The 13,988-nt window shown below is 42.2% G+C and overlaps 1 protein-coding gene across 1 annotated transcript in view; it reads left to right on the top strand.

Annotated features, from left to right (window-relative positions):
- Nucleotides 1–13,988, top strand: part of ARHGEF26 (Rho guanine nucleotide exchange factor 26) — a 231,045-nt gene that overhangs the window by 159,805 nt on the left and 57,252 nt on the right. The window contains exon 11 of the mRNA XM_082251520.1: nt 7,985–8,139. Coding sequence (XP_082107646.1) covers nt 7,985–8,139 — 155 coding nt within the window. The remainder of the gene's footprint in view (nt 1–7,984; nt 8,140–13,988) is intronic.

Below are 13,988 nucleotides of genomic sequence, written 5' to 3'. Positions count from 1 at the left end.
TTTCAGTAAAGTAAATGTATCCACAGTTTGGGGTCCTATATACGATTGCCATGAAAACCGACATTTTTTTATTAAGATAAGGATTGCTTTTCTGGCAGGGTAAACATGAATACACACAAGCAAGGTTTTTTGGCACAAGGCATCAGGTACACTTGTTCATCAAATCTGTATATTGCCTACATGAACTACAAAGTTCATGTCTGCAATTATCGCTCACAAACATCCCCTAAAAATGTCTCTATTAATCTCTCTGGTGCAATGAACAATCTTACTGTATCCTGGACATAATAAAATAATACCTCAATGGGAATACGGAGGTTAGCCAACAATGACTAAACATATGGAATGTCTTGTAACAGTCTTTAGTAATAAACCAATATATTAAGAATTGTGAAGATATCTTCTTGTAATTCATAGCAGTGTCTCTTATAGTGTAGTTGATTTCCATTAAATCTCTGCTTACAAAAGCATTACTTATTAACTCAGGCCATAAGTTTAATCCTCTTTCCCTTGGCCTCTCTCTTTTATGTATGCTAGACATTGGTGTACCTAGCACATCTGGCACATGGGCTGGATCAATTTTTTTACACCCCCCCCCCCCCCTCCCAAAAAAAAAAAAAAATACATAAATAAATAAAAGTCTGAAAAAAATAAAGTGTCTCATTGAATTGTGGGTGTGGCCAAATATTCAGCACACATTGGCCACAACCCTTTTACCCACAAAACCAGCTTTATTGACACGCATGTAGTATTCAAATGTTTCTCTTCTCCCTCAGTTTTTTTTCCATCAGTCAGCTAATGTGACCCCAACACTGATGGAGAGGGGGATACAAGGATGCAGGCAACTTCAGCTCCTCCATATCAAGTGATGATGCCATTGATTGTTAGGATGCCGGCAGCTAGAAGGTTGTAATGGTGCACAATGAAAACCTGTGGCTTTTTGTACCTAAAAGGCAGGCTTCATCCACACAGCAGCTTGTATACAATTTGTGTGCAATTTTTAGGCATTTTGCCAAGGCACCCCTAAAGAAACCACTGTTTCTGCTCATCCCCACTAAGCAGCCAAATGACAGGTCTATCTCCTCTTACTGTGCAGAGATGGACCTGTCAGAGTCCAGTGTTAATTTTGGCATCACACTTTGATTTAGTTTTAGTTAGTCTTTTGACTAAAATGCTGTTGTAGTCCCGTTTTAGCCATCTGCATTTGTTTTAGTTTTAGTCTTAGTCTTTTGACTAAAATACCATTTTAGTTTTAGTCCCATTTTAGTAATCTGCAATAGTTCAATAGTTTTACCAGTATTTTAGTCGACTAAAATCTCTGGTACATTTTAGTTGAATAAAATAATTTTAGTCAACTAAAATCGAATGTGTTTAGTTAAAGCGGAGTTCCGGCCTCGGGGGTGAAATTTATATAAAAATACCCCCGGGACAGTCAGGGCTAGTACATTCCACAATGGATAGCCTCTGAACTGTCGCGGGTCGCACTTACCTTTTAGAAGAGATACTTACCTTGAAAATTTCTTCTCCAGTGCTGCCATCTCGGATATGGGCAGCTGAAGCCAGCGCGTCCTCTTTTGCGCCCTCTTCTGTGTCCTCTTCTCCCAGAATGCACCTGCCCCGCTCGTCAGTTCCGGTGCAGGCACGTCATCCCTCAACAGCTTCTGGGCATGCCCAGAAGCTGTTTAGCAGGGAATGACGCACCCGCACCAGAACTGACGAGTGGGGCCGGTGCAGGCGCATTGATTCCTGGGAGCGATGACGTTCAGCTCCCAGGAATCAATGCAAGGAGGAAGTCACGGCGCAGGCAGCGGCCGCAGAGAGAGGAAGTGGAAAAAAGGTGAGTATATTTTCTTCAATAACAAGGTAAGTAAACAAAAAAAAAATCGTAATTATCCATTTGTTTTTAGGTAACCTAGAGCAAGCGGATGGCCCAAAATCGATTTTGTTGATTCCAAACTCATTATATACTCCTGGAGTAAAAAAAAATCTAATATGTGGTATTAGGGTTTGGACAAGCTCACAGATTTAGCCTCTCTGTACTGTCTGAGGAGGTCTGTATTGTATTGCTGACGGTGGTTTGAGAGGCCTGATGCTGCAAAGTGCTCAGGGTGCTGGTGGTCAGAGGAAGCCTGTAATGCACACACAGTGCTCTAGACGGTGGTCACCCTAAGGGGAGGCTTGTAATGCGCATAGCTCTGGGTGTCGATGGTCAGAGGAGGCCTGTAATGCTGCACAGTGCTAGATGCTGGTCTCAGGTCTGACTGGGATGGCCTGTAATGCACAGTGCTCTGGATGCCGGTGGTCAGAGGAGGCCTGTAATGCTGCAGTGCTGGATGGTGGTCTTAGGTCTGAGTTATATGGCCTGTAATGCACAGTGCTCTGGATGCCGGTGGTCAGAGGAGGACTGTAATGCTGCAGTGCTGGACGCTGGTCTCAGGTCTGACTGGGATGGCCTGTAATGCACAGTGCTCTGGATGCAGGTGGTCAGAGGAGGCCTGTAATGCTGCAGTGCTGGATGGTGGTCTCAGGTCTGGGTGGGATGGCCTGTAATGCACAGTGCCCTGGATACCTGTGGTCAGAGGAGGCCTGTAATGCTGCAGTGCTGGATGGTGGTCTCAGGTCTGGGTGGTATGGCCTGTAATGCACAGTGCCCTGGATACCGGTGGTCAGAGGAGACCTGTAACGCTGCACAGTGAAAGGGGCCTAATAATTTACCCTGACTATATATCCTAATAAAAAGTCAAAATGTGCATAGCAATACTTGTTTATGCATTTTAGGCAGTAGAGACTGTCATATTTGAAATTCCTTTGGATTTCAGTTTAGGGGAGAAAAATGTAAACACCTGGTTCTTTTTTTAGTCTCTAACCCTTGCTTTTTGAAAAGCAAAGGCAAAACTATTGTTATACAGTATAACAAGAAGTCCTATCTTTTAATATATTCTCACTGATCTTTCAATATTATTGTAAGGTTGTTGATACTTATACCCTGGATTCCATTTTGGCAGAGGATTGGTTAAGTTGGCTGAGCTTGCTTGTTGTTTCCATCTGAACTGTCCCGCTGAATTGACTCCTCACAGGAAACAGTCGACTTTCATTTAGGAAAGGAGTTACCAGTGCTGGCGCATTGCCCTTCAGTGTCTTGGCACAGCGTAAAGACATTTGATCAGGCATCCACCAGTCCCATGGTCTGGCTTAGAACCAAGAGATCCATTACTTTTCTCTTTGTAGTCATTAACCCTTAATTTTAATATTAAATACTGATAATTAAATGGGTGTGAGGTGACAACAAGACATTTTAAAAAGCAGAACAGCTTTAATGGTTTTATAATAAAGTTCTAAATATTTAAATCATTTGCTCACCCATACTTTTCTGATGATTTCTTTTAGAATATGCTGTTTTATAAAGTAGCACTTTAATCATATACCAGTTTGTGAGTCATATAGACGTAACACATGGCGACAAGCCCCATTAAATATTATTTCATAAGTCATTGTTAGTAATACAAATCCTCCCTGGATTGAGCGAAGGTAACTTGGACAGATCTGGTATTCACAGTTTTTGGACCTCTCCCCTATCTTTCCTGATCTATGTGCCACCTGTGCAGCATTTTCTGGCTATTAATTGGGTGGTAGTGTTATGTTAACGCTCACAGAACATAACCCTTACCCTGCTCAGGAAAATTCTGTAATAATAAAATAATATATATTAATTCGAAATAATAGAAGTTATGTCATACTATAAAGGAACATGCAATGATGATATCCGGACTTTTTAAGTTATGAAAATGAAGAAAGACAGAGACATGCTTAGGCATAAGCAACAAAAAAAAGCAATGTGAAGAAAGGGGAAATGCTGATTTATTCTGTGTAGAGTGTTATTTGAGGGCATAGCTGGTAAAGACCAAAGAGTATGAGATAAAGTTCACCTGTATAGGTAAGCCACATGTTGAGATGAACACAGCAGTGAATAATATGTGCCATAATCTTCTAGATTGTAAGCTCTAACGAGCAGGGCACTCTAGTTCCTCCTGTTTTGAATTGTATTGTAACTGTATTGTATTCCCTCACATTGTAAAGCGCTGCACAAACTGTTGGCACTTTATAAATCCTGTATAATCATAATAATGTACGTAATTGTGTCAAACTTGATATAACATAATTTCCTCTGTCAGTCCCACTGGGCCTCATAAATATCCTTTGCAAACACAAACTCCCCTTCTCCAACCGACCCCCCACCCCCCTTCCCCAATTGACCTTGCTCACACCTGAATGATATGGTGCTTTGGAACTGTACATTGCATTGAAGGATAGAGAGGGGCTGCTATCTTGATACCAAGTGTGTCATGGTATTTCAGAGGGGCCTAGTAGTGCTCATAAGTGGACTTTTGATGTAGCAGAAATACCACTTGTGTCACAGAACCATTCGGCATGCTATGGGGTCTATGAATATCTTTAACAAGTGTGTGGTTTAATGTTGACAGCATTTGCTATGGGCATTCAAGTATTATAGTTTCATCCTTGCTGCTGCTGTGTTTTAAATTGAAATTAAATTGCTCCATAATAATTTCATAGTACTGTATTTTCTGGCGTATAAGACTAGTTTTGAACCTCAAAAAAATCCTCCAAAAATGGGGAGCCGTCTTATATGCCGAGTATAATATCTCCAAGGTAACCTAAGTATAAGTATTACCGGTAGATGTAATCTCTCAAGACGCTGGCTGTGTGGGAATCCTGTACCGGAATACTGTATGTACCGTAGCTTCGGCTACATACAGTGTACCGCGCTGAGCCAATCAAGGAGAGCGATGTATTCTATTATTGAATGCAAAGCCTGCTCGGATTGACGGAGTAACATCAGCCCACCTCTCTTACTCTGCCAATCCGAGCAGGCTTTGCATTCAATAATAGAATACATCACTCACTGTGATTGGCTCAGCGCAGTACACTGTATGTAGCCGATGCTACGGTACATACGGTATACCGGTACAGGATTCCCGCACAGCCAGCGTCTTGAGATTACATCTACTGGTAATACTTAGGGTACCTTGGAGATATTATGAGAGATTACATGTATTACATTACTAGGGTAACTTGGAGATCTATGAGAAATCTGATGTTTTTCAATGGTGTTGCCTTGCTTCGGAAGGGGGGTAGTCTTCTACGGCGAGTATAGCCCAAAACCTATGTTTTAACTTGAAAATTAGGGGGTCGTCTTATACGCCCAGTCGTCTTATACGCCGGAAAATACGGTACTTGTGAGGGTTTGTTTTAAAGCTCATTTACTACTTATTATAGTGTACTGTATTTAAACTAACAATGAACTTCTCTTTTTTGCTCCCTTTTGGTCCGTTTAAATATACCATTTGAAGCGTTTTGTTATATTTCTGAAAAAAAAAACCTGCTGGTCGGCTGTGCATAATCACATAGATCTACGTGATTGTGCACACGATCTCGGTGGCCAGACTCGGAGCAAGACCGCTGGAGGAGTGGGCTCAATCGCTGCCGGCCTCCCGCAAACTTCGGGGAAACTGAAAGAAACTAAACAAAGAAGGGGGCTCTCCTGTCACACAGGCACAGTAAGATCGTGTATCTCAGCTAAGCTGAAGCACCGATCTCTGTGTGCCTTTCACACAGCCCTCCCCCCCCCCCCCCCACAGTTAGTAAGCACAGTTAGGCTCACACTTGATCACCCCCAGTGTTAACTCCTTCGTATGTTGCGTTTGTTTTTAGTCCCCAAGTGCAATACCTTACACTTCTCTACATTAGACCTAATTTGCCACGGAGTTGCCCATTCTGTTATTTTGTTCAGGTCATTCTGTAAGATTCCTGCCTCACGATGTGACGTCATTGCCCTGCTTAATTTTGTGTCATCTGCAAAAACTGAGATTGAGCTAGTGATCCCGTCCTCAATGCTATTTATGACTAAGTTGAACAAAATTGGTCCCAGGACTGAGCCTTGGGGGACCCCACTTACCACTCCAGACTGAGTATGCGTTATTTATTACCACCCTTTGGACACGCCCCTTTAACCAGTTTTCTATCCAAGAGCAAACCTTGTGGTCTAAGCCTGCAGACCTTATTTTGTAAATTAGGCATTTGTGGGGGACTGTATCGAATGCCTTAGCAAAATCCAGATACACCACATCCACAGGTCTCCCCCTATCTAGTTCACAGCTCACCTCCTCGTAGAATGTTAACAGATTGGTCTGACAAGGACGTCCTTTTGAAAACCCGTGCTGATTACTGCTGATGATACTGTTGACTTTAGCAAATTCTTGGATATAGTCCCTTATTATCCCTTCCAGTAATTTACATATTATTGACGTCAGGCTGACCGGCCTATAATTGCCCGGAATATGTCTCTGCCCTTTTTTGAATATCGGTATCAGGTTAGCTTCCCTCCAGTCACCTGGTACAGTTCCTGTCAAAATACTATCTGCAAATATCAGGAACAGTGGTCTAGATATAATCTTACTGAGTTCTTTGAGTACTCTCGGATGCGTGCCATCCGGTCCTGGTGATTATTTGTGTAAATATTATGAAGCCTTTTCATGGTTTCACCCTCTGTTAGCCATAGCGGCATGTCCTGTGAAGTACTGCTAACCATAGAGTCATGGTCAGTATAACCCTCCTTTTCCTGTGTAAAGACTGACGAGAAGAAAGCATTTAGCACAGTTGCCTTCTCTGTGTCCTCTGTCACCATCCTCCCCTCATCGTTAATTATGTGTGTAACATGTTCTGACCTCGTTTTTTTTTTGCTATCGATAGATTAGATTTAAAGAATTTCTTCAGGTTCCTTTTACTTTCCTCTGCTATATGTCTCTCAAAGTCGATTTTAGCCTTTTTGATTTCGTATTTACATTTCTTATTTAATTCCATGTATTATAGCAGAAAGTAAAAGTTGTCTTTTTTCAAAATGGTCGCTATTTTTTTGTTTATATTGCAAAATCTAAAAACTGAAGAGGTGATCAACTACCACCAAAAGAAAGCTCTATTTGTGGGAAAAAAATGACATCAATTGTATTTGGGCACAGCGTCGCATGACCGCTCAATTGTTAATTGAAATAACACATTCCCGAATCGCAAAAATGGCCTGGTCATTAAGTGGGTAAAACCTTCCGGGGCTGAAGTGGTTCAAGTGATTCTAAAGGTTAATTCCTTTCTTGATATAAATGACTTACTACTGTTACTTATACTTACCTACTCTGTGCAGTGGTTTTGCACAGAGCAGCCCGGGTCCTCCTCTTCTCGGGTCCCTGCCAGCACTCCTGGCTTCTCCTCTTCTCTGCCACCATAGAAAGCCATTTCCTATTGTGGCACTCCTGAACCTCCCCCTTGACCAGTGCCCCCAATAGAAAGCCGCTTGCTATGGGGACACTGGTGCATGCTTTCTCCCGATCCTCTCTCAATGCGCACACGAGACACATAGAGCCGTGGCTCGGTCCCGCCACACCCCCCCCCCCCACTCTCTCCTTATTGGGTCACTGGCTGTGATTAGCTCACGCTGCTGTGTCTCAGCCAATGCTGAGAGAGAGACCCGGGACAGCTACGGCTCCTGTGCACATCTTTGGGTCTAGAGGGGGCTCAGGTGAGTACTAGGGGGGCTATGGGGGAGCAGCACACAGAATGTTTTTTACATTCATGCATAAAATGCATGAAGATAAAAAAAACTTTCAGCCTTTACAACCACTGAAAGACTTTTTTGTTCTGAACTTGGACTACAGAATGATTAGTCTTTATGTTTTAAAGATCTGAGAGTGTTGAGTAGTTAGGCAAAAGACAACAGGTAGGGCTTTCCTCCAAGAACTGAAACCTTTGGGTGTGTGCCAGTTTTGTGCAAAAACTATTGCAGTTGGTAGTCCATTGGTATAAAAGTAAAGAGTTATTTTATGTGACCTTCCTCTTTTGCACAATGTAATTTCAATTTATTATTATATGGTCCGTTTTTTTCTTTACACTGACAATGTATACTATGCTTCTTTAGCCATTCCCATTGGTGTCTTCCTCGCGATGGTTACTGAAGCGTGGTGAGCTTACATCCTACGTAGAGGACACCGGCATTTTCTCCAAGAGAACAACAAAGCAACAAGTCTACTTCTTACTCTTCAATGACGTGCTGATCATCACAAAGAAAAAAAGGTAATTTCTTCCTTTTCATTCAAATATTGTATCTCTGTACCAGTGAGCTTTCAGTGCTTGGCTGTTTGTCTCCAGGCCCATTCAACAGCCTGTCTAGCTAATGACCAAAACATGTCAGGAAGTTACAAATGTCCACTCAAAAAAAATCCCCTAGATTCCTTCTACAAAAGACTGAAAATAAATATACAGCTTATAAACTCACATAGCTGTATATGTCAAATGACCCATGCACCCAATACTTATTACACAGTTTTTGATAGACACTGAAAAGTTGTGCATTCTAGTGATGGTGATATTTGTGATTTAGGACCCAGTATTCCACACCCCCCTGTGGCTATTACAAGAAACTCCCACCCTCCTGGTTGCATGTTTAACTGCTTCTACCCCCTTCCTGCCCAGGACAATTTTCAGCTTTTAGCGATGTCGCGTTTTCAATGACTATTGCGTGGTCATGGAACGCTTTACCCAAAATACATTTTTATCATTTTTTTTTAAGAGCGCACTTTTTTTTGTTGGTATTCAGTCGCCGCTGGGTTATTTTTTGTAAAAAAAAAAAAAATTTCAAAAGACCGAACATTTAAAAAAAAAAAGTTTTTCTTAGTTTCTGGTAGAACATTTTGTAAATAAGTCATTTTTTGCCTTCACTGATGTGCACTGATGGACACTAATGAAGCGGCACTGATGAGGTTGCAATGATGAGGAGGCACAAAATATTCAGCACTGACGAGCAAAGATAGGCGGCACTGTTTTGCAGCACTAATGGACACTAACTGGCTTCCCTGATGGGCACTGATTGGCAACACTGATAGCCACAGACTGGCATTACTGATGGCCACTGTTGGGGCAGCACTGATAAGCAAGGCACTGATTATCTCTGCATGTTCCCCCTGTGAGGAAATGCCATTGATCGGCTCTCCTCACCTTACACGCTGTCAGTGGGAGGAGAGGAAAGCCGATAATCGACATTTCCTTGTTTACATGTGATCAGCTGTAAGTGGATACAGCTGATCACATGGGCAAAGAGCCGCATCATCAGCTCTTTACTGAGATTGGGGCAAGAGTGAGACGACGTCATATGACGTAGTCTCAGAACAATAGAATTATCCCTCCGCTGTCATTTCCCTATATGGCGTGTGGGAGGTGATTAAAGCGCACCTGTGTGTTTTTACAAAATAAGCCTTCATTGACCTGTCTAGCTGCTTTTATCCTCAAAGATCAGTGTCAGTCAGTTTTCTACAGCTTACCTACCTGTTGTGTGTTTACATTAGATCACTGGCAGACTGCCAAGATTCTGTTTATCATAGAAATGACCCGCTTGCCCGTCCTCCTAATAGCAATTTTACTGGTACAGGGCGGCAGCTGTGTGCCAGCTCACGTATATATACGTGATACCGCACGTCCGGGTAGAGGACGCTCATGTGCATCGCCGGCAGCTCGCTTCCACTGTGATTACACACAGCGGCAGCCGATCAGGGGGTGCCGCGTACTCGATGTCCTCCATCACCCGCCGATCATCAGGCAGAGACACAGAACTGCGATCTGCCTATGTACACAAGGCTTTTCTCCAGTCTATCAGGGGGGAAGGAATGGAATTTGTGTCCCTGCAAAGAAAAGAATACATTTCATCCCTTCCCCTAGTAAAAGCATCTCCCATAGTTCACATAAACACAGGTTAGGCACATAATTTAACCCTTTGATCGCTCCTGATGTTAATCTCTTCCCAGCCAGTATCATTTTACAGTGACCATGTATATTTTTAGCACTGATCACTGTATTAGTGTCACTGGTTCCCAAAAGGTCTCAGAATGTCTGCCACAATATCGAAGTCCTGCTGATTGCCACCATTACTAATAATAAATAAATAAAAATATCCCATAGTTTGTAGATGCTAAAACTTTTGTGCAAATCAATCAATATATGCTTATTGAGTTTTTTTTTTTTTTTTTTTACCAAAAATATGCAGCAGAATTCATATTGACCTAAATTTAAGAAGAAATAATTTTTTTATTTATTTTATTATATATGTTTTATAGAAGAAAGTAAAAAAATAAATAATAAATATATATATATATTTTAAATTGTCGGCCTTTTTTTTTGTTTATTGCGTAAAAAGTAAATGCAGAGGTGATCAAATACCACCAAAAGAAAGCTTTATCCGTGAGAAAAAAGGACATAAATGTGATTTGGGTACAGTGTCACACGACCGCACAATTGTCAGGTAAATTAACATAGTGCTGTATTGCAAATAAATGCCGTGGTCATGAAGGAGGGTAATTCTTCAAGAGGTCAAGTGGTTAATTTATGTCTCTTGTGTAATTTATGTTCATTTATGTGCTTTTTTGGCACCTATAGACTTTAATAGGAGCACTTGAAAACTTGTTTTTCTTGCCTCTTCCTCTCCTATTAACTAGCTTTATAAATCAAAACTTTGCAGCCTGAAAACAGTCGAAAAACATCAGTAAGAAAGCACTCAAAAAATACTTGAAGAAACGTAAGCTTTAGGCTCCATTCACATTTGTGCAACTTGTGGACTCCAAAGTGGTATGACAAGTCACACCTTAAGTTTCCCTATAAGTACCGTTCATATCTGTGCGACTTCAAAGTAGTTCCTGCACTACTCTGGTCCAACTTTCATGCGACTTGAGGTCCATGGACCTCAATGTAAACCCTCAAAAGTCGCATCAGCATCATATAGATGCAGTTTTGATGCAATTTTGGATGAGAGCAAAAATTAAAAATGTGTTGGTTTTTTTTTTATTATTTATTAAATTCCAGAAGGATCAGAATTCAAATAGATTGAAACTTGATTAACCGATTCGAATTCGGTGTGAATAGCTGGTTGTGAAGGAGGGAGCTGGGAAGCCGGCCGCCGTGTCCTTAACAAATGATGACTCATCAGCTGTCAGTGAGTTTCCCCACTGACAGCTGAATGTAAAAAAAAAAAAGAAAAAAACACGGTGTGGGGTCCCACCTCCCATGCATACCAGGCATTTTGGGTCTGGTATAGAATTAAAGGGGAACCTCGCGCCAACTTTTTTTTTTTTTTTAAACGGTATGGGGTTCCCCTAAAATCCATTCCAGACCCTTACCAGAGCATGCTGCCCAACAGGTTAGGAAAGGGGGAGAGGAGCGGGCGGAGAGGACCCTCCTGAAATATACCAGGCCACATGCCCTCAACATGGAGGGGGATGCTTTGGGGCAGGGGGGGGGGGCAAGGGCCTCTTCCCCACAACCCTGGGCTGTGGTTGTGGGAGTCTGAAGCCCCCCCCCCCCCCCAAGTGAATGAGTATAGGGTACATAGTACCCCTAACCATTCACCAAAAAAATGTACAAAGTGAATCAACACAGTACATAGGTTTTTGTGAGTTCCATTTATTAAAAGATAAAAAATACAAAAATCAATGTCCTCCAATGTAGATCCATCTCACGTCGCATGTCGCACCGCCACATCGAAATAAAAGCAAAACAAAAAAAATAGCCCACTACTTAACAGCCAGCTATTTTTCACACAGATTTTGAAACGGTTAATCAGTTTTTGACCAATTCAAATTCTGATCGTTTATAAAATGTGGAATATATAACAAAGGTGTAATAGACAATCTAGAAACATAAAGATAAATCCATAACACTAACAGCGCTAATGAACACAGTCTGCTCAAAACCAATTATAATAATATAATCTAAAGGTCACTCCCGTGTGGGAGGGATGATGTCAAAAGATGGAGTTTTCAATCACAAAACAGTTCCAGTAAGTGACAATCCAAATCCCAGGGAAAGGGTGTGAAGGATTTCTTAATCATCCACCAATCACCGGTGCTCCCCCCTCTCTCCTGGACCTCACCAGATCAGTGATCAAAATTCTCCCTCAGAATATACTCCGATCACCATACATATGTCTCCAAATCTCGTGAAAACGGAACTCCATGTAAACCTTATTAGCCTTCATATAGAACTCCAATCATGGTAGCATGTAAATGAAGAGTGAGGGCACATAGTGTAATTCCACAATTTTAATGGATTAAAATATGACACAAAAGCACCCCGCTCCCCTCAAGGTTTCTACTTACAGCAAAAGATAGGAATGAAGGCATTCGATAAAACATGTACGCTCCATGACCCACCACTAGATCGGACCCGTGTTCTCCAGGAGACCGTAGTGTGGCCAGGCGTAGCAATGGTAACATGCGACCGCGCACACACGCCCTGACGCGTTTCGTCGTAAGGACTTCCACTGAGAGAGCGGAATGTGGAATATGTTAGAATATAATGTGGAATGCGCTAGAAATAAAAAAAATCAAAATCCTGTCAAGTAACACAGCAGAGTCGTAATGAAAATCGCACCGATTTTAAAGTTCTACAAGTGTAAATGGCGCCTTAAAGGATAAGTCCAGACAAAACCTAACTAATGCTAAACCTGCTCTGTGCCACATTCTAACCCTAATTTATCTAAACCTGTAAAGCAAAAATCACTGTACTTATTTTGCAACCAGTCCAGTCCCAGCATCAACTGTCAGCGGCGGCTTCAGCGTGGAGGTGGGTGCAGGAGAGGCCTCTGACAACAGAAGCTCCATAGTAACTCTATGGGTGACGTCACTTCCCAGGCATTTCACAGCCATTGTCGGTCCTCTCCTGCACAGAGCTTCCGCCGCTGGAGGACTGACCGGATCGACTGCAGAATAGGTAAGTGTAGCGATTTATGGTTTACAGGGTTTGAAAGATTAGGGTTAGAATGTGGCACTTTAGCATTAGTTAGGTTTTGTCTGGAGTTATCCTCTAAGTTTAAGCAGGAACGTAGCCTAAATGTGAAAGGAGCAGGGATATCGGTCCCTCTGTTGTGAATGAGGGCTTTTTGTAAAGTGCTTTTACTGCTTGTTCAGAATCTTTTTGTGTGCATGGTTTAGACATGGGTTCACTTTAAAGTCGTAGTAAACTGTGGCATTGGGGGGAAAAAAATCGCCTGCAAAGAAATTAAATGTGCTAGTATACATCTTGGAACAAAGGCCTCCAGCGGTGCGCTGTCCCCACTGACAAGGCTTCCATCTTCATCATGTCTTCCGTCCAGGTTCGCGGGCCAAACCACGATGACGTCACGGCCGTGGCACGGCTTTTGGAGATATTCTAGCCATTAGCAGCTGGTGGTGTCACCAGCTGCTGCTGGCTAGAATATCTCCTGAACGGTGCACATTTAGGATTTACTATAAGATTACCATAGGTAAAAATCAAAATGAGGGTTTGCTACCATTTAAGTTGTTTTATATAGTAGTAAATGATACCCAATTAACAAAAGGTGTGAAAATATACGACAGAGCTAACACTACGACTGGAAAATGTCTCCTCTGGGATTCTTATAACATAAAAAGACGCTAATATATTAACTCATTACACTCTACCTTTAGCCAAAGATTTTTCTTTAGTGCCAATTACAACTACTTGTCTGAACTACAGTAACTGGCAGATCTTCTGCCTCCTTGGCAAGGTTCACTTATTCAAGGTCCTCCTTCCCAAAAAAGGTGAATTAAAGTACTTGTGGGAAGACATATGATTAGATACTTACCTTATTCCCAATTCCTCCTGCAGTGAGCAATCAAGGGTCCTTTCATTCTCTTTCTGGCCAGATATCCGAGATTGTTGAGTAGCCCAATTCTCACAAGGAGATGACCCTGCATTATACTCAGGTACTGAATGGCTACTTTCGGCCCAGGGGGCAAGGACAAACCAGAGGCCCATGGTGCAGCGACTCGGCCTCCCTCCCACTCCCCCTCTTTCCAACCTCCTCCTGACCCCCAATTTAGGCTGAAGCTCTGCTCCAGGTACTCTCTACTCACAGGCCGAAACCGGTTTCCTGACCT

This window comes from Pelophylax lessonae, assembly GCF_965119305.1.
Source record: "Pelophylax lessonae genome assembly, chromosome: 3".
Lineage (NCBI taxonomy): Eukaryota > Metazoa > Chordata > Amphibia > Anura > Ranidae > Pelophylax > Pelophylax lessonae.
The sequence above is the reverse complement of the archived record's forward strand: the minus strand, read 5'-3'. Positions and strand labels throughout refer to the sequence as shown.